At 57.5% G+C, this 20805-nt stretch overlaps 2 protein-coding genes and 1 long non-coding RNA gene across 17 annotated transcripts in view; 2 read left to right on the forward strand and 1 right to left on the reverse strand.

Moving 5' to 3' along the window:
* MTMR1 (myotubularin related protein 1) overlaps positions 1-2375 on the forward strand; it is a 63932-nt gene extending 61557 nt beyond the window's left edge. For all 14 annotated transcript variants that reach the window (XM_049107943.1, XM_049107944.1, XM_049107947.1 and 11 more), the window contains one exon: positions 1509-2375. In XM_049107943.1, the coding sequence (XP_048963900.1) occupies positions 1509-1670 (162 nt within the window). In that variant the 3' untranslated portion in view covers positions 1671-2375. The remainder of the gene's footprint in view (positions 1-1508) is intronic.
* A 711-nt stretch (positions 2376-3086) lies between these two features.
* Positions 3087-20805, reverse strand: part of CD99L2 (CD99 molecule like 2) — a 94656-nt gene continuing 76937 nt past the window's right edge. Inside the window, exons 5-10 of one of the 2 annotated variants that reach the window (XM_025460758.3) lie at positions 20329-20388; positions 9365-9400; positions 8867-8986; positions 6601-6618; positions 5788-5853; positions 3087-4944 (exon numbers count right to left, since the gene is read on the reverse strand). In XM_025460758.3, the coding sequence (XP_025316543.1) occupies positions 4880-4944; positions 5788-5853; positions 6601-6618; positions 8867-8986; positions 9365-9400; positions 20329-20388 (365 nt within the window). In that variant the 3' untranslated portion in view covers positions 3087-4879. The remainder of the gene's footprint in view (positions 4945-5787; positions 5854-6600; positions 6619-8866; positions 8987-9364; positions 9401-20328; positions 20389-20805) is intronic. The other variant, XM_025460759.3, reaches the window with a different exon arrangement.
* On the forward strand, positions 12683-15189 carry LOC125754742 (uncharacterized). Its single transcript, XR_007409543.1, has 2 exons — positions 12683-13116; positions 13981-15189. It is a non-coding gene; the product is annotated as an uncharacterized LOC125754742 (long non-coding RNA).

The raw sequence follows: 20805 nt of genomic DNA on the forward strand, positions 1-20805 counted from the left end.
TGGCAGGGAGGGGGGAGGGGGGAGCAGGCTGGGCCTTGGGGGCTCCGCAGGCCGGTGGGGGGCAGGCTGGGCAGGCACACGGTGCACAGGGCCAGCTCATTAGCAGCAGTATGTTCAAAGACGGGGGTGGGGGGGTGGCACAGAGTGGGCACCTAGGCCGGCGTCACTGCGACAGGATGGGGAGCCAGGCCGGCGGGACAGGGAGGAAAGGCAGGGGACCAGCCTGCTTGGCCCCTTCTGTCCGAGGAGGGCGCTTGTGGGCTGCCTGCACCACGCCTCCCTGGGCCTCCGTCAGAGGGTTGGCCGGGTGGAAGGGGGGACCGAGCTGCGTCGTTTCCTTCGGGGCCCTCTTGGCTCGGGGCAGACCCACCGCCCACAGGGGGAGGCTCCCTACTGGGCACTTCTCTACCGAGCGGGCCTTGGATTTACTGGAAGTGACCTGAGGCAAGGCTGCTCGGAGATCCCTGAGGGTCACCTCAGGTCCTGGGTGTGACACTGGGCGCTCCCTCCATGGACTTCCCGTGTCCGGGACCTGACTCCAGAAGTTTCCCTTGTGTGATTCCCTCGGAACCAAACGATCCCAACAGGAGAATTAACACCAAATTGGCCGCAAGGCCAGGAGGGGAGCTACTGCTTACTTCGCGGTGGCCTTGGGGATCAGCAGCAAATAAGGGAACGTCCCCTTGTTTGGGGGGGGTCTTTGGCATCAGCCTCAGTGTTGTCCCTTCCCTTCAGCCTCAGTGTTGTCCCTTCCCTTCTTGCTGTGGCCTGATGTCAGGACTTGGTTCCTCGCTAGTGACCTGGCACCCTGCGCTTTCATCTGCCTGCCTCCTCCCTACCCGTCTCCCTCCTCCCTGGACTGGGGTGATCAGCCCTGATGGGAGAGCCCGGGGGCAGGGGGCTGCACATGCATGGAACGGCTCAAAACCTAGAAGATTCTGGAATGCAGGAGGGGAGCAGAGGCAGGACCCTGGGGGAGCGGTGAGGAGCGGTGAGGAGCGGCAGGCTGGGGTCAGAGCCCAGGGTTTTGAGGGCAAGGTCGGGGCGGCAGAAAGCAGCCCCTGGAGGCTGTTGGCTGGGCACCAGGGAGCCTGGCTGAGGCTCAGGACCCGGGCCTGCGGCTGCCGTGCACACACTGCATCAGGGACACAAGGCCAGGAGCGCCTCCCAGGTGGTGACCCCCGTCCCCGGTGCACCTCACCCTGGTCCGAGAGCCTCGTGGGGGACAAGCTGGCTGCTGGCTGCCTGGGCCGGCCGGGGGAGAACGGGTGATGCTGTGACCCAGCCTCAGGCCGGGAGTCCCGTACGCCCACGGCAGCCCCCTCCGGGCCTCAGGCTCCCGGGGAGGCCTTGCGGGGGGGGGGGGTGGGCTCGGCCCCCCAGGCGCCCTCCTCCAGCAGGGTCATCACCGGGGTGGCCGCCTGCACCTCTCGCGATGGGTGGGAACAGTGTCGGTGCTGCCAGTCGGCAGAGCTGCAGGGGACCTCACCGTGTCCCTCTCTCCCCAGATGCCCATTCACCAGAACCTCAAGGAGCTGCTGGCCGTGAAGGCGGAGCTGCAGAAGCGGGTGGAGGACCTGCAGCGGGAGGTGGCCACACGCGCCTCGTCGTCCTCCGAGCGGGGCTCCTCGCCGTCCCACCCGGTCACCCCCGTCCACACGTCCGTGTGACGCGCTCTGGGGCCACTCCCCGAGGGGCCTCGGGCAGGCCGCGGGCCGGGTGATCCTGCCCACCAGCGACCGCCTGCGTGGCAAGGTGACCGCTCCCGCCGTCATCAAGCGCTTTCCGTTTCGTCGGCCGTGTCCGTCGTGCCCACTCACCGCCCTGGCCCCGCCACGGCCCCCGAGTGTCCCGTCCTCTTCCCGCCCGGGGCCCTCCTGCGCCAGTTACTGTCATGTACATAGAAGGTATTTTTTAAAAAGAGAAACATGCCTTTATTTTCCTATGTCCTTTTTTATGTTGGAAACTAGTCACCCGAGGAGGTGTGTGCGTAACCGGACCGGGTGACGGGTTCTTTCCACCCCCAGCTCGCGCCGACTTACGTGGTCTGCCCGCGACAGGAACAGGGCCAGTGACCTGGCACGGTGTCCTCCCGCCGGCAGCGGCGGTGGCGGTCCTCCTCCCGGGGCCGCATCGCCTCGTGCGGGCTGTCTGTTGGGCCGTCCGCGTGCGAGCCCCCTTCCCCCGGGTGCCCCCACCCGGCCCAGCTAGAAGCCTCGTGCCGTTAGCCGAGCACCCCCCTTGCTTTCTGTTTATTTAAAGCGTATGGAACCTAAGCCCCTGGTGCAGGTGTGTAAAGACTGGTACAGTCGCGTAGTCGCCTCATCTGATACACTGTATTTCCATCTGTAATTAAAATAATATGTTTGCTCTGGGGTCGTCTACTTTTTTTTTTTAATGTTTTCCCAATTCCTCCCTCGGAAAAATGACAGCACCTTCCACACCTGTGGTCTCCCGTGCCACGCCCAGGTGACGCGTGTGAGGTAGGACTCGAGTCCTTCGCTGAACCCCACACGCGCGTCTCGGCCCCAAAGGGGATGTGGCGCGTGTAGCCGTGGATCGCCCGTCTGCCCGAAGCTGGTGGGGGAGGGCTGGGCGATCGGGCCCGGGGACCCCGGGACCCCGAGCTGCAAAGGGGGCAGACCGCTGACAAGCCCCGGGGCCCCCACCCCGAGTCCACGGCTCGCATGCTGGCCTCTGGGGGAGCCCCCGCGGGTCTCGCGCCCCTGTCCCCTCCGGGCACCCGGCTGCCCATGCGGATACCGGGGAGTCCCAGGGCGGCTCTGGGCGGGAGGGCTCGTGCTGCTGCACTAGCGGCCGGCAGGGCGCCGAAGCGCCACCCCACGCAGGTGACCCCACGCCCGCCGCCTCCCACTCGGCCCCGGGGTCCGGCTGCGAGCCCGCCACCAGGTCCGCTCATGCCCGGACGGGCCCTGCCGCCCCACCATCGGCACCCCGGCAAGGGCCAGAACGCCGAGCTTCTGGGGGAACACCTGGGGCTGGGGCTGGGGCACAGCCTCCGGGAGAACCCAGCATCACTTCCCAAAGAAGCCCCCCCCTTCCCGCCATCAGGGCACAGGCGCCAGTCGGTTCCAGTTCGTTTAATGCAAACGCGAGACAGCTTACAGCTCACACTGAAACACAAGCGCGTCACAGTCCAGGGGTGCGGGGGCGGGGGGCCCCTCCTCGGGGCTCCCAGCGCCAGGCTGGGCCCAGTCACACCACGCGACACACGGGCCATGGGGACCAGGGCCCCCTACCTTCCCGGCGGTGGGCAGGGAAGGAACTTGCCGCCCAGCGGTGCTGCCTCCGTTTTCTACCTGTGAAACGCCTCAAGCCCCCCCTCCTGCTCCCGGGTCCCCCCCACGGGGTGGCCAGAGGCCACGGACACGAGAGGCCTCCCCCACCGCCCGAGCCCCCCCCCATCCTGGGCAGGGACACCCCCACCCCCACGCAGAGGGGTCTCCTCGGTGCTCCACACCTGCACACTCACAACGGAGGCCGCCCTCCAGGGGGGAGGGCCCCCCGGGGTGGCGGCCAGCATCCGAGGGACGGCCTGGGGACGCGCAGCAGGGGACAGTCCCCGCACCGCGGGGTCTCTAAAGCAGCTGCCAACAAACGCCAGCATGCGAGGCATGTGTCACTCCACCTGCGGGGTCGCCTCTGACCCCAACCGTTCCCTCGGAAGCCAGACGGGACGGTGCAGCACAAGGGGGCGCCAGGAGCCCTGGCCACAGGGCCCCCCTGCCTGCCGGCCTCCGGGGGTGCTACTGGACGCTGCAAGCCCAATGCCAGTACATGGTGGCTCGAGACCTCAGCTCAGCCTCGGACAGCAGGGCTCCCCCAGACAGGACCCCACGTGGGCCACATGGAACGTTCCAGGAGGCTAGCCCCAGGCCAGACTGCGCCAGTAAGTGAACGGGCAGCCCCTGCGTGCTGGCGTTCCCTGCAGCCCCGCGGCGCCCGAGGGCCCCCGGCCAACAGGACACACACAACCATCATTCCAGACCCAAGAGCCAGGCCAGTGCCACTAATCCCAGCGGGCGGCCCCTCCCCCCTCAACTACAATTTTAAGCAAAACCCACGCGTGCTTCTGGCTTTGCTGCTCATGCCCAGCGTCTAGCTTTTGCTACCGAACAAAGCGCGTACACGGGGTACACGGGGTACACGGGGAATACTCGTTTCAATGCATCAATGATTCCTAAACACTAATCACGGCGGCTGCCTACGGAACCAGAGGGGGATCAGGCCCAAGAGTCACAGCTGCCTACTCGTCCAGAAGGTTCCTAAGACCTCGGGGCAGGACTATCACAACATGCATGTTTGCACTCAAATAAATGAAAAGCCACCACTTGGACCAGCTCTCTGGAAGCCCAGGGGTGTAAGAGCTGGGTGGTGTGTGTGCACGCACACGCATGTGCGTATGTGAGAGCGAGTGACAGAGGGAGAGGGAGAAAGGCGGAGAGTGTGTGTGTGTCGGGGGGAGGGTGGGTGGTTGTCTGATCCCCCTGCTGTGCTCCTGGCAGGGCCTCAGGGCCTCCCAGCAACCCAGGTGTGAGCTGGGTCCCCAGCGACAGCAGCCCGAGGCCGCTGCCAGGGACATGGGGCGTCACTGCAGCGTGCCAGGGTTGCGCTACCCTGGGCTCCGGCTCTTACCCCTGAGCACCAGCGTCTTCCTGCCCCCCGTCCTCCCGGTGTCCCCAGTGCCCGGCGTCCCCGAGCGTCCATGGCAGGGCAGGCTCAGAAACCAGCCTCACACACACCCCGAGTTCGTCTGGAAAACTTAGAATCAGAAGCCGATGGCGTCATCAGAGAAGCGGACGGTGGTGGTGGTGGGTCCACGGGAACGAAGGAGCTGGTCACCAGGGCGACGTAGGCCTCAGATCCGGGGCGCCTCGGGGGGTGGCGGCTCCGCAGTCTGCGTCTGTAGCGTCAGGTATTTCACTGGGGAGAGAAGACAGGAATTAGGAGGGGGACACGGTCCCCCCAGGGCGCCGAAGGGGCAAATACAGGCCCTCGGTGGGACACTGGGGCCTGTGGCCAGTGGGGACGCCCTGGTCGCCGCGGCTGGGGGGCCGCAGAACTAGGTAGCCAGTGGCCCCGAGGGGCTGTTCTTGGCTCTCCTCCGGGGGCCACGGAGCCCGATGGTGCAGGACCGGCACACACCGCGGTCCCCGTCCTAAGTGAAGGGCCGTCCCCGCGGCTGCCGTTGGCTCCCGTGACAGCCCCCCGCCCCGGCTTGACCTTACACCTCCCGTCCATCCGTCGATGGCTCCCACTCTCAGCGCTCGACCACGGGGTGCGGGGGACACGGGCTCCGGGGTCAGCCGAGGCCCTGCAGCGCCCCCAGTCTTCAGAAGGAAAAGTCCAGGTGTCTTTTAAAGGCTGCCCCCAAAAGGGAGGTGAGCAGGGGTGGGGGTGACTGGGTGACGGGCACTGAGGGGGGCACTTGGCGGGATGAGCACTGGGTGTTATGCTGTATGCTGGCAAATTGAACTCCAATAAAAAGAAAATAAGAAGAAAAAATAAAAAATAAAGGCTGCCCCCCGCCCCCCATGACAGCTCCGTTGGCCTGGGCCCAGCGGCTCCCCCCGCCAGGACCAGAGTCCCCAGTGCACGAGTCCCTGACTCCGCAGGCAGCCCTGGCTGTGGCCCCAGCGTCCCTGGTGTCAGGAAGTGGAACGGCTCGTCCCTGCAGTCACGCCCAGTTCTGGCTGAACTGCCCCGCGGGGAAGGCTTCGGGGCCACCCCCCCGACTCGCACCCCGTGCCGCCGGGAAGGGCTCACCTTGGGGCTCCTCGCACACAACGGCTTCCAGGTTCTCTCCTTTCACGTAGTCGGCGTTCAGACCCTCTGCAGGGGGCGAGGAGCAGAGTCAGCGGCTGACCCGGCGCGGGGGGGGGGGGGGGTCCCCACATTGTCCTCGGGAGGGACGTAGCAAGGGCCTCTGACCCGCATCCCCGCAGGGCAGGTGCCAGCTGTGGGAGCCCCGGGGCCAGGTGGCGGGGCCAGCCCGGGGGCCCGGAGGGGCAGAGGGAGCCAAGCGCCACAGGAGGGGGGGCACATGCGGGGAGGGGGTGCACGGGGTCCGCTGCAGAGGGGCCACCAGCGTCCTGCCAGCGTCCGGCCTTCCCTGCAACGTCCCCACCTTCGGGCCACGTGGCTCCTCCAGCCAGCAGGGCGGAGGGCCGTGAGCACCCGGGGGGGCGGGCCTGGCCCCCCCAGAGCCACTCCACTCAGGTTCAGGGGCTCCATCCCCACCGCCCTGCCAGGGGCATCGAAGACACCCGGGCTCTCAGCTCAGGGGGGGGCGCGACTGCGACTGGAGCCCGCCTTACACGGGGACACTCAGCAGTCAGTGCGACAGCCCTGGGGAACCTGAGGACCGGGAGCCCCTGGCGCCGACCCCCAGACGGGACCCCTGGCCCCGGCCTCCCTGCAGGGACAGCGGCCGAGCCGCAGGTGGTGTGGCCACAGCCCGGTGGGTGAGGGGCAGGGAGGGGTGGGGCGGGCAGTGGGGGCAGGAGCGAGGGCGGCGGGGCGGGGCCCGGGGACCGGCCGAGCGGGAGAGGGACAGGAGTAGTCGAAGCGCGGCATTACCTTGACCTTCTGCTGCATCTGAAGGCAAGACACAAAGCTTAGGACGACAGAGCCCGGGGGCTTTCCGCCACCTGCACTGCCCCTGTCCCCCGGTCCCGGAGACTCTGTGCCTGGGGACGGACCCGGACAGAGGGGGGCCCCGAAGCTCACGGCTGCACCCTCCCTTCCTGGTGCACTTTCTGCTCTGCCTTGTGTGACCGCCCCGCGCTGGCGGCTGTGGCCGCTTGGGGACACAGGCCTGGCAGACAAGGTGGGGGTGGCCAGTCCCAACCCCAGCTCCTCGGGGGCTTGAGCGCGGGGCCGGGAGGCCGGGTCGGCAGGGGCACTCTCGGGGGAGGGCAGGGTGGGCACAAGGGCGTCCAGGAAAGGGACTCGGGCCAGTGTGGGCTCGGGGCGACAGGCACGTCCTGGACAGATGGCGGGGACGGGGAGGGGTGGTCGGGGGGAGCCCTCAGAGGCCGCGCAGGCACGCCTGCCTCCCGGGCCTGGGCCGCCACCCCCGGGCTGCCTTCAGAAAGGCCGCAGAGCCACCCCCTCGGGGCTCCGGCCGTGGCTGTCAGGTGTCCCGAACACCCCCTCTTGGAGCGACTGTCCCTCAACTACCGCAGCAACCCTTCCGCTCTGCACAGCAGGGCCCGCGGGTCCCCCCTGGTCCCACCCACACAGCCTCACAGCTGTTGGAGAAAACAAGGGCGGAAAGAAGGCATCTTCGCTTCACTTGGGGCGCCTCCCCCCGTGGCCAGAGCCGCAGATCCCCCGATCCCCTGGATCCTACAATCCCCCCAATCCCACACTCCTCACGAGCCTTCACTGCACTGCCTCCCTGTCTGGCCTCGGGCTCCCCTGAGGACCCGGCGTTCCCCGTGTGGACTCAGTCCTTTCCACAGCCCTCTGAGCCCCTCCTTCCCCATCGATAAAGTCAGGGTGCCCTCGATCCCGGCCCTGGGGCTGACGGGGTCTCCGGGCGGGACTCCGCATACAGTGCTCCGCAGCGCCCGGCTTTTAAATAGTCTCTCCGTTACCCGATGGGCTTCCTCGCATCCCCATGCCCTGCCTGCGCACATGGGGCACCTGGCACCCCCCGTCGGGGTAACGATGCGGTGCTGCAGCCAATGGTGGCCCCTGGAGACGAGGCCATGTCCTCGGCCTCCGGCCACCCAGGGGTGCAACCTTGTTTGGAAAATGGTCTTTGCCAGTGAGATTAAGGATCTCAAGATGAATGACCCTGGATTCAGGGTGCGCCCTCAACAAGTGTCCGTGGAAGAGATGGGAGAAGGCCACACAGATTGGGGTGCTGTGGCCACAAGCCCAGGGACACCTGGGGCCACCAAAAGCTGAAGGAGGCAGGAAGGAGCTCCCCACAGCCTCTGGAAGGCACGAGCCCTGCTGATCCCTTCCTCCCGGACTTCGGCCTCCAGGACTCTGAGAGAACAGCTTTGCCATCTTAGGTAACTCTGTTTCTCTGCTCTTGAACTAGGACAAGGGACAGCTCTGAGGACCACCCAGCCTCCCGTTCCGTGCTCCTGCCTGACACCTCCCCGTCCACGCCACTCGACGGCCAAGCTCGTGCGTCCACGGGATCCCACGCGGGGCGGCCACGAACCGTGGCGCGGGTTGCGCACCGAGACATGAACGCTGCCCCTGCGGTGCTGCTGGGTGCAGCCCGTGGAGCTGCGCGTGGTTGCACAACCTGCGCAACCGTACGTGGCGGCCCTGGTCAAGCACACCGACCGAAGCTGAGAAGCAAACCGGGCCGCCGCGGGGAGGAACCAGGTGGAGACTCTGCCCACCTGAGCTGAAGCTCGCCACTCTGAGTGGCGCCCCCTCGGCCAGCCGTCTCTGGGTGCCGGGGAACCCCTGCTCTCCCTCGCCGCGCCCCCACGCGGCTGGCGACATGGGCTTCTGTCACTCCCCGACTTGTCGCTCAGAGGCCTAGCACACAAGCCACCCCTGGCACGCGCGGCCCGGCAGGGGGTGCAGGGCCCGCACCCTATTCGGCCCCTTGCCTTCCCGGGCCCTTAGAGCCCCCCAGCGTCCCGGCAGCTCCCGGAGCCCCCGACACCCCCGCCCCGTGCTCCCGAGGCCGGGGGGAGCCCCGGGCCCATCCTGCTCTGAGTGACACGAACACTGCCCGCAGGAACACGGCCACTTTACACTCGGGTCCAGCCTGGCTGCAAGTCGGACTCGGCTCGTGCTCCTGGTCTGGCCCCGTCGCCCTGGGGAGGCCCGGCCCCCCACTTCGCGGGCCGCGGGGGGGCGCACTTACGCTGGATGCTGAAGCAGAACTTCTTCTGCTGGTAGGAGATGTAGCTGGAGACGGCGCCGATCAGGGCCATGGCCAGGGCGCTGGCCACCCCCGCGATGGTGCCCGCCTCGGCCGACACTCCTGGGGGGCAAGCGAGACGGAGGGGGGGCGTGAGGACGCCTGGCACCGGGTCAGCAGCGCCGCCGGAGCCGCTCAAACACCGCAACCCCCCAAACCCCCAAGCGCGAGGCCGCCGGTAGCTGAGGCATTTGCCCAGTGCTGCTCGTTTCCTTCCAGAAGGATTTCCACCCTGAGAAGCTTGAAAGGTGGACACGGCTGCGCTCTCTGGGTCTCGGGCCCACGGGCCTCCCCAGGGGGCCACCTCTCCCCGGGGACCCCAATTTGCACGCTTGATTCTTTTAAGTCCCCGCATCCCAGTGCGGCTGGCCTGGCCGGTCTCTACCGGGAGCGGTCAGGGGAGGGGCGGGATGCCGGGCAGGCCTCGGGACGCAAACCCACCGGATTCGGGGTCGTCGCTGCCATATCGACCGTCACCTGGAAAAAAAAAAAAAAGCCAAAAGCACTCAGGGTCGGCCGTGAGCCCGTGACCCCCCGGCTTGCGGACAGCCCCTCCCCGGCTCACGGGCCCCTGGTTGCACCCCTGCCACAGCCCCAGTAAGTGCCCAGGGGGCTTCTGCCGGGACATCCAAGACCTGCCCTCTCGTGCCTGTCACCTGCCAAGCAGAACTGTCGATCTGGAAAGTGATGGTCACATCCCAGCTCCTCGCCCACAGGCGTCTTTGCAGTAGGAGCAGGCGGGCCCCCCCAGCTCACCGGGAGGGACCTGCCAGCAGGTGGCAGAGCTGGGCTCAGGCCGGCCAACCTCGCCCTGAACACAGTCCCGGGGACACACAGTCTCCTGCAAGAAGCCTTTATTCTTTAGCAGAGGGCACAAAATGCTTCAACTTCGTTTTTAACGAAAGGACGGGAGCCTAGCAGGAAAACAACGCAGAGCCCCACCACCCAGGGAGGCTCTGCAGTTAGTATTTCCATTTCGGTGCCGCCTGGGCCTAGTGCCTCCCGCAGACTTTTCTTCAAATGCAGATGTTTCTGCTGGTGCGATTTAGGTGCAGGTGCATCGCGCAATGCTGCCTGCCAGAGGAGGGGACAAGGGGACGACCAGGACTGTTTTAAGGCCGTCCACCTCTACCTTGGCACATGAGCAAAAAATCCCTCATCCGGTATTTTGAAATTCAAAAGGCTTTGAAATATCATGGGAAGGGAAGCAGGTTAGTGGGTGGAGGGGATTAGGGCAGTGGGGGGGAGGGAGGCGGTGGGGCCCTGGAAAGGCCATGCGGCGACAGAACGGGTCTTTGCGCGGGCCGTGGTGGTGGCCACACGTGTCCATCCCCGTGAGCGTGATAAACCCGCACAAAGCTCAACACACGCTTACCTCCCCGGACAGGCAGCGCCCTGATGAGCAACTGGTGCCATTTCAGGACACTAATTAGCCTTGAGCGCTCCCGCTTCTCAGGGCACAGTGCTCATTAAGGGAGGGAGGCTGTCTCCCCAGGGCCCGGGGCTTTTAAGGGAAACCGCTCTGGGATGTTGGAGGCAACGACCTCTGGCATCCCCTCCACCGTGCGTCACGGAGTCTGGGGATGGTGTGTTCGTGGACGGGAACACCCACACCCTGGGGGTAGGGGGTGCTGGTAATGGGGGAGGCTGTGGCTGTGAGGAGCAGGAATATAATTTTGCTGTGAACCTAAAACTGCTCTGGAAAATCAAGTCGATTTTGTAAAGACTGGCGGGGGGGGGGGGTTAGAAAATAAGGTTTGTTATGTTCCCACTTAGGGCTGAATCCTTGAGTTAAAGATCCCTGATTGGATGTGAATGGTTATTTACAAAACAACAAGCAGCACTGCCTTTTTCAAAAGCACAATCGGTGCTGCACCGAGCAGACAGGAGAACACAGGGTCCTCTGTAGGGTCCTCCGTAGGGTCCTCCAGGCATGAACAGGTCAGCAGTGGGGTCACAGGTGAGGGCCTGGAGTCTGACCGTGTTGGCCCACTGTGGACCCTTCTGCTGTGCCGGGCGTGGCCACTGCCAAGGGCAAGGCCAGGCCCCTCCTGGACGTCCACTGCTGATGCGCTCACCTCACCAGATTTCCCGACAGGCCGGAGCCATCCAACCTCCCCTTTCTTTCACCTCCAGTCTCGATCATACAATCTGTACGATCGTGAGCTGCAAGAATGTCGCATGAAATGGGAACAGGATGGCGTTATTCATGCAGGCCAAAACGTGGAAACCACCCAAAGGCCTATCAGTTAAGGAACTGGTAAATACGATGTCCTGGGAATTTCTGAAAAGGGTTTGATCATCCCTAATGTAAAAGGAGCCCTTACAAGTCAACGAGGAAAGATACAGACTCTGGCATAAAAAAAAAATCAAAAAATGAAAAAATCACAGGCAACGAATGTGAACAGGTGATTCGACCCCACAAGATAAGGGCGTCTAATAAGACCTAGGGGTAAAAAGTGTTCCACCTCCCTTGTAGTCAAAGAAATGCCAATGTCAACAGGGGAGCATTTTAAACTGAGTCCATTTACAAAGATCACAAAACTACAGTGCCCAGTGAGGGTGGGGACAGAAGCTAACAGGCACCTGTTTGCTCCCTAGCAGTCGGAGGGGAAGCCAGGACAACCTTAATGGAACACCATTTGGCAGGGCCCTTGAAGAGGCGCATCATTAAAAATTCATACTTCTGTGGCCCGGCCAGTCAACATCTAGGAATTTAGCCGACAAACTAGACAGGCTTTGTGTATCTGGCTATGAGGATGTTTATCGTGGCACTGTGTGGAGCGGTAAATAGCCAGAGGGAAAAACCTCTCAAAATAGGTACTGGCTAAATAAATTACGGTGTAACATCATGCAGTCCATTCAACACAATATTTTAGGGTCCTCTTTAATGACCGAGAAAGATAAGCAGGGCTTTTACTGAATAACAACTGTTTTTTTTTTAAAAGTAACAGGGTCCCATTTTTATGAAAATAACCCAGTATTTACAAAGGTACATGATGTCTAGAAAAAGTCCTGCAAGCAGATACTCTAAAGTATTACTGGTGACTCTCCGTAGATGGGGAAGCAAAAAAGCAGTATTTTCATATAATGCGTAAGAAATGTTTAAAATATACAAGCCCCTATTTCCCCACTAGTAGGGGGACAGCTCAGAGGAGCTGGTCCACGGGTCACAGGCAGGCCCTTCGTCTTCAAGGATGCTGTGTTTGTATCCCCACGTGCCTTCTGAGCTCACAAGTATACCCCGCACTTACATACCGAAGAGACTAGGGCTGGCCTCTCTTGTTCTAGAAACTCCCGTACAGCACATGTCACGCTGCAATTTGCTTTGAGGACAGAGACCTATACATCTGGAAGGCTGTACCACACAGCTCGAGGGACCCTTGCATCTGGTGACAGCCACAGCTGGAAGAAGTCCTACAGTTCTAGTGGGCTCTGTACCCACAGGGGGCGCTAGGACAGGGGGCATCGCCGCAGGGAGGAGGTCCCAGATCCACCTGTCCTTAACAGAAGTGCCAGATCTACAGGGTCCTCAAATGCAAAAGGCAACAAAGCACACGCATGCGCACACACACACGCTAGCCTTTAGTCCGCCACGGCCCCGATCCTGGGAGGCAGGGATGCAAGGCACGTACCTGCCCTTCTCTGACAACAGCACAACCCCGGGCGCACGGTGAGCGCCTGACACGTCCGATTTGCCAAGGGCGCGGAGAGTCTCGTAACAGTGGGGGAGATTCTATCTAGAACTGCTGGGGGGGGGTGGCAGGGGGGTGTTCAAGGGTTTCAGGACTTGTGTTAAGTATTTTAGAATTTTAGACCTCCAACAGCCCCCGGTAGGACTTGACAATGTTTTAAAGATTCTTTTTTTTTTCATTACAGGAGAACAGGCAGCAGAAATGCAAAACAACAAATCGATTAAGAAGTCAAAAATCCACAGAGAAGGAAGAACGCCTGCTTCAAATGACCCGTGGATACAAAGTCAAATCAAACTCAAAGAACCATCTGGAACACGTGTGGCTGCCTCGGCTAACCAGTGGGGATGCCATTCCTCACTGTTCTGGAAAGTCTCGAAGGCTCCTCCACCCCCACCTGCGAGATGAGAGCGCTCACCCTTTAGCCAGAGCACCGCACAGCTCCAACCCTCGATGATCTCTGAGGAGAGCCCTCCCAGGATGGGAAGACGGTGGTCCTGGGTAAGCGCATGCACTAGCTGGTGGCCTATCCCTTTAGGCGCCCTCCGTGACCCCCTGTCCCCTCCCATCCCCAGGGGGTTTCCTTGGGTCAACTTATCAAGGGGTTCTAGGCAGCACGCCAGTGGGGGTGATCCCGTGGGGCTGGTCCAGATCCCTTACCAAGGAAGACCACACACGAGGAGCCAGAAGCAAGATCAGGCAAAGCGTCTGCTCCACAAAGAGGCTAGACAGGTGCCCCGTCAGGTGGGGGCCACGTGGAAGCTTCCAGTGTGTCCTCTCCCCTCTCATGAAATCCGCTTGGAGCTCACCTGGGCGAAAGCTGGCTTTACAGAGCAGATCACAGAGCGCACCACTTCCAAGAGTGAGCTTTCCCAGCCAGAGGGCCCTTCGGGGTCCAGGAGAAAGCAACTCGGGCCACGACCCCATCACCAATGTGGCCCAGGGGGTCGTCAGCAGAGCCAATCACATGTGTCACTCTTCCCTTCGGGGGGAGGCATGTATGATACGGTCTGCTCCACTTTAGCCCCCCCCCCCATTTCAGCAAACACTGGGGATACACAAGAAAAAAGGCGCCTGCTTATGGGAAGCCAAAGCTGGGGGTAATGAACCCACAGGATTTGGTACAAGAGGCGCCGTCCCCGTCCCCGCCGGTGGAGAGGTTCTAGGAGGATAAGGAGAGCAGGACGCGGCTGGTGCACCCCAGGGCCACCCCGGGCCGGGCTGAAGAGGGCCACAGAGCGGACGAGCCTCCAGAGCAGAGGTGCCCTTTGAGGCATCTCTTAAGGGATGGGGAGCTCAGCCCTCTCTGGAAAATGAGGCGGAATTCAGCTGGTGGAAGAATGGCATTTTCTTTTTTTTTTTAAGATTTTATTTATTTATGAAAAACACAGAGAGGAGAGAGAGAGAGGCGGAGACACAGGCAGAGGGAGAAGCAGGCTCCACGCAGGGAGCCCGACGTGGGACTCGATCCTGGGTCTCCAGGATCACGCCCTGGGCCAAAGGTGGCGCTAAACCGCTGGGCCACCTGGGCTGCCCAAGAACGGCATTTTCGATAGAGAAGCAGCCGGAAAGCCACAGATGGCGGATGAAAGGAACCTGGGGACCCGTCGGCAGGCCACGGGGCTTGACATTATCCTGGAGGCAGTGGGGAGCCATTACAGAGGCTTGTTTTTTGGGCTGCTTTAAACATGTTTTCCCTCTATTTAATTAAAAATTGGGGGGCGCCTGATGACTCAGTGGTTGAGCATCTGCCTTCTGCTCCAGTGATGATCTCAGGGTCCTGGGATCGAGTCCCGCGTCGGCTCCCCACAAGGAGCCTGCTTCTCCCTCTGCCTGTGTCTCTGCCTCTCTCTCTGTGTCTCTCAGAAATATATACATACCTATTTTTTTTAATTTTTCAAACATACTAAAAAGTTGGAAACATCCTACAGTGAACACTCCTATCCACCACCTAAATCCTATAGCGTTTGGCATTCTGTGCTTTATCACATGTCCATCTGTCCATCTGTCTCTCCATCCACTCATGTCTCCCTTATCTCTATGCTGCACTTCAATCGCAGACATCCATACTCACCACCCCTAAATGTCTTATGACCTAGGGCTACACATTTGCTTACGATGCCCTTAACGAAAAATGTACATATGGTAAAAATACACAAATCTGAGGTGTACCACTTGATACGTTTTGGCAGATGCACACACCTGTGGACCTCCACCAAAATATACAATGACACCATCACCCCAGAAAGTTCTCTCGTGTCCCTGGCCCAATCAATCCCTGTCCACATCCCAACCCTGGCAGCGACGGACCTCATATATATATGAGATCAGCTGTATAAGTATTAGAATTTCATATGATTGGGCTCATATAGTATGTGCTCTCTTTTCACTGACTTCTTTCACTCAGCATAATGTTTTTGACATTTACCCATGTTTTTATCTCAGTAATTCGTTCTGTCATATGAATATATAAATATATCACAATTTGTCTATCCATTCTGCTGCTGGTACTTGGGCTGTTCCCAGTTTTCTTGTTTTTGTTTTGCTCTTATAAATAAAGCTGCTCTGAATATTCTTTGTGAGTCTTTTTTGGACAGAAGCTCTCATTTCTCTGGAATAGGAGTGAGACTGCTGAGTCACTGGGTAGGTCTACAGTTGGTATTTTAAGCAGCTTTCCATTCCCACCAACAATGTAGGAGAGTTTCACCTCGCCTACATCTGCACCGACATTTGGTATTGTCAGTCTTTCTAATCTTAGCCATCCTGGTGGGTGTGTTGTGGTAGCTCATTGTGGATTTAATTTGCATTTCTCCAATGAATAATGGTTTTGAGCATCTTCATGTAGCTTCCTCCTATATAAAGTGTCTGTTCAGATCTTATGCTCGTTTGTGAACTGGGCTGTTTTGTCTCTTCGTTCTTACACAGTAGTTTTAAAACAGAGGACCGAGGAAATCGGTTCCACATTCCTGGTGGTTCTGACAGCTGTGCGGAGGATGAATGGGCACCAGGAGACCAGTTCCAAGGTCAAGGTAACAACCCACGGGGAGGGGATGTGAGCCTGGGCTTGAGGGAAAACAAAGAATATTTCAAGTTCAAACGATACTAGAGGAGAGGACTTCTGGCCTGATGGAGTGAGGAGGTCAACAAATCCTCTCCTCAAAAAGCAGCTAGGCAATTGAAGGCGATGAACACATTTAGTTCCAGTGAGAGGAGCTGGAGTCTGTGGCCTCTCCACCCGGAGTGGCTCTCATTCCCCCTGCCCCCACGGTCTTCCAGCAGCCAGTTTGACTGCGGAGGGGCAGATAGGCCACAAAGCCAACAACTGCCCTGCAGTTGCCAGAGGGACCCATGTGACTTGGAACGCTGTCAGCTAAATGTGGCAATCTCAGTGGCAAGTAAACAGGGAGAGTCAGTAGCTCCTTCAGCCCGAGCAAACCAGCAGTCAGCTAGCCAGGGATTTAATAAGGAGGTGGGGAGGTTGGGAAGGTGAGCTAACCACAGGCAGCTTAATAAACCCCCTGTGTAGCCTTGCTTGCCCTGAAGCCGAGCACATGCCCAGCAGAGACAGTCCGGTATTGGCTGAAGGCCAGCCACAGAGATCAATGGAGCAGACTGAGTCTAGAAACAAAACCTTACACTTATGGTCAAGTGGTTTCCACCAAGGGAGCCAAGACACTCCAGTGAGGCAAGGATACTCTTACCAGCAAATGGTGCCGCAACTGGACATCCACATGCCGAAAACTACAGTTGGACCCCAACCTCACGCCATATACAGATTATCTCAAAATGGAAGACCAAAGACCTAAACGTACAAGCTGAAACTATAATTTCTGGGAGATGTAGGAAAAAAATCTCCACGAACATGATTATTCTTAAACATCAAACCATGATTCATTCATAAGCAAAAAAATTGATAAACTGATCTTTATATAGAAATTAATGTTCAATGAGAGACTCCTAACTCTGGGAAACGAACAAGGGGTGGTGGAAAGGGAGGTGGGCGGGGGTGGGGGTGACTGGGTGACGGGCACTGAGGGGGGCACTTGATGGGATGAGCACTGGGTGTTATGCTATATGTTGGCAAATTGAACTTCAATAAAAAAAAGAAATTAATGTTCAAACAACACTATTAATAAAAGTAAAAGACAGTCACAGGCTGGGAGAAAATATTTTTAGAATCATATACCTGATAAAGGACCTGTACCCAGATTATAAAAGGAACTCGTCAAAGCAAAAAAAAATTTTTTAAATGAGCAGAAACTCTGAACAGACTTCACCAAAGAATATAAAATAAGAATATAAAAAGACGTTTGACACCACTTCTCATTAGAGAAATACAAGTGAAAAAACAATGAGATACCCCTACCTACCTATTAAAATGATCCAAATCCAAAAGAGTGGACAATTTCAATTGCTGATGAGGATGTGGAGCGACAGGAACTTTCGTTCATTGTTCACGGGAAGGCAAAATGGTGCCACCACTTTAGAAGCCAGTTGCGCACTTTATCGCCAAGTTAAACATACTTAGCATATGACCCAGCAATCACACACACAGTTCCAAGTGAACTGAAAACTTATATCCACAGAAAAACCTGTAAGTAAGTGTCCAGGGACCCCTGGGTGGCTCAGTGGTTGAGCGTCTGCCTTTGGCCTAGGGTGTGATCCCGGGATCTGGGATCAAGTCCCACATCGGGCTCCCGGCAGGGAGCCTGCTTCTCCCTCTTCCTGTGTCTCTGCCCCTCTCTGTCTCTCATGAATAAATAAATAAAATCATACAAAAAATAATAGTAAGTGTCCAAAAACGTTTATAGCAGCCTTATGCATAATCATCGAAAACTGGATACAACCAAGAGGGCCTTCAACAGGCAAAGAGCAAACCAAAAGTGCTCCAGCCAGACAACGGAATTGTATTCAATGCTAAAAAGAAATACTCTCAAGCCATGAAAATACATGGAAGAACCTTCAATGCATATTGCTAAGTGAAAGAAATCCATCTGCAAAGGCTACACGCTTCATGATTCCAATTACAGAACATTCTAGAAAAGGCAAAAGTCTGCAGGAGGTAAAAAGATTTAGTGGTTGCATGGACAGAACACCAATTAGGGGCAAGGAAGGCAAAGTGGCTGAGCACCAGAGGGATGTAGAGAAGAACGTTTATGGTGGTAGGACAGTTGTGTACGGCACTTGGGGGCTGGACACATGACTATATGCATTTGGAAAATCCCACACTACAGTCGGAGGGTTGAGTATGGACTCAGGTTTAGGTTAGTATAAATGCTGATGAACAGATACAGAATTATGGAGGCACGTGGATACCTGGTTTCGTATACATCCATATACTAATGGCCTCCACCCACTTAAAGGGTATAGAAGTAGTGACATCCCACTAAGTGATGAACACACTCGACCCTCAGATCTTTGTTTCTAACATCAACCCCTTCTGGCGAGGAAGAGAACGGTGTACTGAACGGGACACCCAAGGAAACATTCACAAACATTCCCAGCAGGCAACGGCGTTTAGGAAGGAGTGAATGGGGGACAGTGGGAGGGTGCCGGGGGAGCTGGGAGGAAAGGCTGTGAAGTGGCAGGTGGCTGGACACCCAAAGGAGACGAGGAGGAGATGAAACAGATGGACCTCAAGTTCCTCAGTGAGAGTGCTAGGGCATGGTGGTGGCTGGCGGGGCCCATTAACAAGAGACTGTCACTGTCACCCACCCTACTGGCCTCCTGCAAGGACAGTAGAAATATTTTCTTGAGCAAAAAACAAAAAAAACATATATAACAGATAACATAGCATTTCAAACACAAAGTCCAAAATTATAGTTGAGCCTCATCCATGTGCCTAAGGCCCAAAGTTGGAAACTACATCGACAAGGATCGGGTTTTATGCTGAAGACCATCGTGTATTGAAATGTGATGTTTTATCATCTTCACTCATGGCATGAGCATGTCTGCAGAGAGGGGAATGTCTGAGAATTTCATCGTGTGCTCATCCAGACCACATTTCAGGCTCACACTCATATTTTGTGCCGGGACCCCCTTTATTTTCGCTTATAATGACAGAGAGTATAACTTAAAGCTAACAATTGATTATTCTTTATAAGAGAAGTTCAAGTGTGAGCCTAATTAAAGAATTTCCCAGCGCTTTTTTCCTTGCTAAAACATGTACTGTTAATAAGGAAGCCCCCGACGTGCCATTCAGACTTCCATCCATGCACGCTCCCGCACGCTACCGCCGCCCGCATCTCACCATCTGGAAATACCATTTGTCACCCAGGAGTAATTGGCCAATTTGCTGGGTTTGCCCTTTAAATCTTCCATGTTCTCCTGACACCTGTGAGTTTCATTTAGTGGCTTTTAGAACTCTGTACTCAAGAAGACGTCGTCTGGAAAGGTGTCTTGAAGGACAGATGTGACTGCGGGCTCCTTTAATCGGATGGGAACACTGTTCCTCAGGAAAGGCACATGGGCTGTGCAAGAAGGCAGCAGATGCTAACGCCACAGCCAGGACGACGGGGAGGGTGGCAAGGTTACAAGCAGACACACTCCTACCTAACTCGTTCACGCGTGACCACAGCAAGTCACCACCACAACCTGCCACCACAACAGGCTGCCATCACGACAGTCGCAACCATAACAACCTAGAGTCATAACTACAAGTTACAACCACAACATACCATCAAAACAGGCAACCACCACATGTAACGATCACAAAGTCCAATCAAAACTTCTTTTGCCACATCAAAGCTGGCTGCTTCTCTCGAGGGTAGGTTGGATCTGGATGAGTATAAGAATAAAAGCTTTAAGTCCTTGGTGGTTTGGGTGGGGGAGGCCATGACTAAGAAAGGCTAGCAGGAGGGGGTTTCCTTGTGGTGATTGAAGAGTTCAGTGTTCTGCATCCTGAGTGATCACGGTTGCTGAGATCTACACGTGACACAATTTCACAGACCCACGTGTGCATGCATGCACACACACGACAACATGCAAAAGCTGACGCAATCTGAATCAGGGCTGTATGTGACTTCATAACAGTTTGGACCAATGGCAGCTTCCTGGCTTTGACACCAAACGACACTTCCGTAAGGTCAGCGAGAACCTTCAGGGGACACTGGGTGAAGAGTACACACAAATTCTCCTGAACGATTTTTATAACTTCTTATGAGTTTTAGACTAATTTTTTTAAAAAGATTTTTAAGTAATCTCTACTCCCAAGGTGGGGCTCAAACTCACAACTCTGAGGTCAAGAGTCACACGCTCTACAGACTGAGCCAGCCAGGTGCCCTGAGTTTTAAACGATTTTAAACTAAAAAGATATTTTGAAAGATATCGGGCTCACTATGGGTCTCCTAAGAAAATGCTTGTCATGACGATCTTTGCTCTGCCCAAGTCGAGGGGGCAGGAGTTGTTCGCAGTCACGCGTGCTGCCCAGGCACTTGGCTCTGGCTCGGGATGGAGACCTCAATCAAGCAGCACCTGGCCTTCGGAGCACTGGGAGGAACGTGTGGCTTTTCCAAATTGGCTTCTAAATCCCCACTTTGAGCTGCACAGCCCACAGGATTCCAAGTGAGCCTTCCAAGCTGTAAGCAGGATGTCTGGAAACAACCTCTTGCACCCCAGAGGCTGAGTAAGAACGGCTCAATCAATCTGGTTGCCATGTAATCACGTTTGTAATGAGATTAAGGTGTTTACACAAATCAATGCTCCTAATTTTACCTTTGTCAGGTTTGTATTCACCACCACCTAATATGTCTTCAAGATCCTTGTCTGAGAAACCTGGAGAAAACAAATATACATGTCAATACCAAAATGCACTTTTCAGGCCATAATCTTGTGTTAATGTGGCCCAACGTCCCCAGAAACTGCCTGCCAGCGAGGCGCCTCCTGATGACTACAGAAGGCAAAATTCTAACAGGGCCCTAGAACTCCCTCCCACTAGAGCACCTTGTAGAAGATTCCATCACGCAGCGCGTGACTGGGACCTCGAACAAGGTGGCCACCCCTGCTGCGGTTCAGTTATATTAAGTGCCAAGGTGAAGAGATTCTGCGGATGTAATTTGGATCCCAAGTCAGTCTGCCTTTGCCTGAATCAAAAAGGAGATTATCCTGGGTAGGCCTGACTCAAGCAGGCAAGCAGGCTGAGGTCTCCCTGAGCTCAGATTCGAGAAGCAGGTTAGTCTTCCTCCTCCGGCT

This window comes from Canis lupus, chromosome X (genome assembly GCF_003254725.2).
Source record: "Canis lupus dingo isolate Sandy chromosome X, ASM325472v2, whole genome shotgun sequence".
In the NCBI taxonomy this organism is placed as follows: Eukaryota; Metazoa; Chordata; class Mammalia; order Carnivora; family Canidae; genus Canis; species Canis lupus.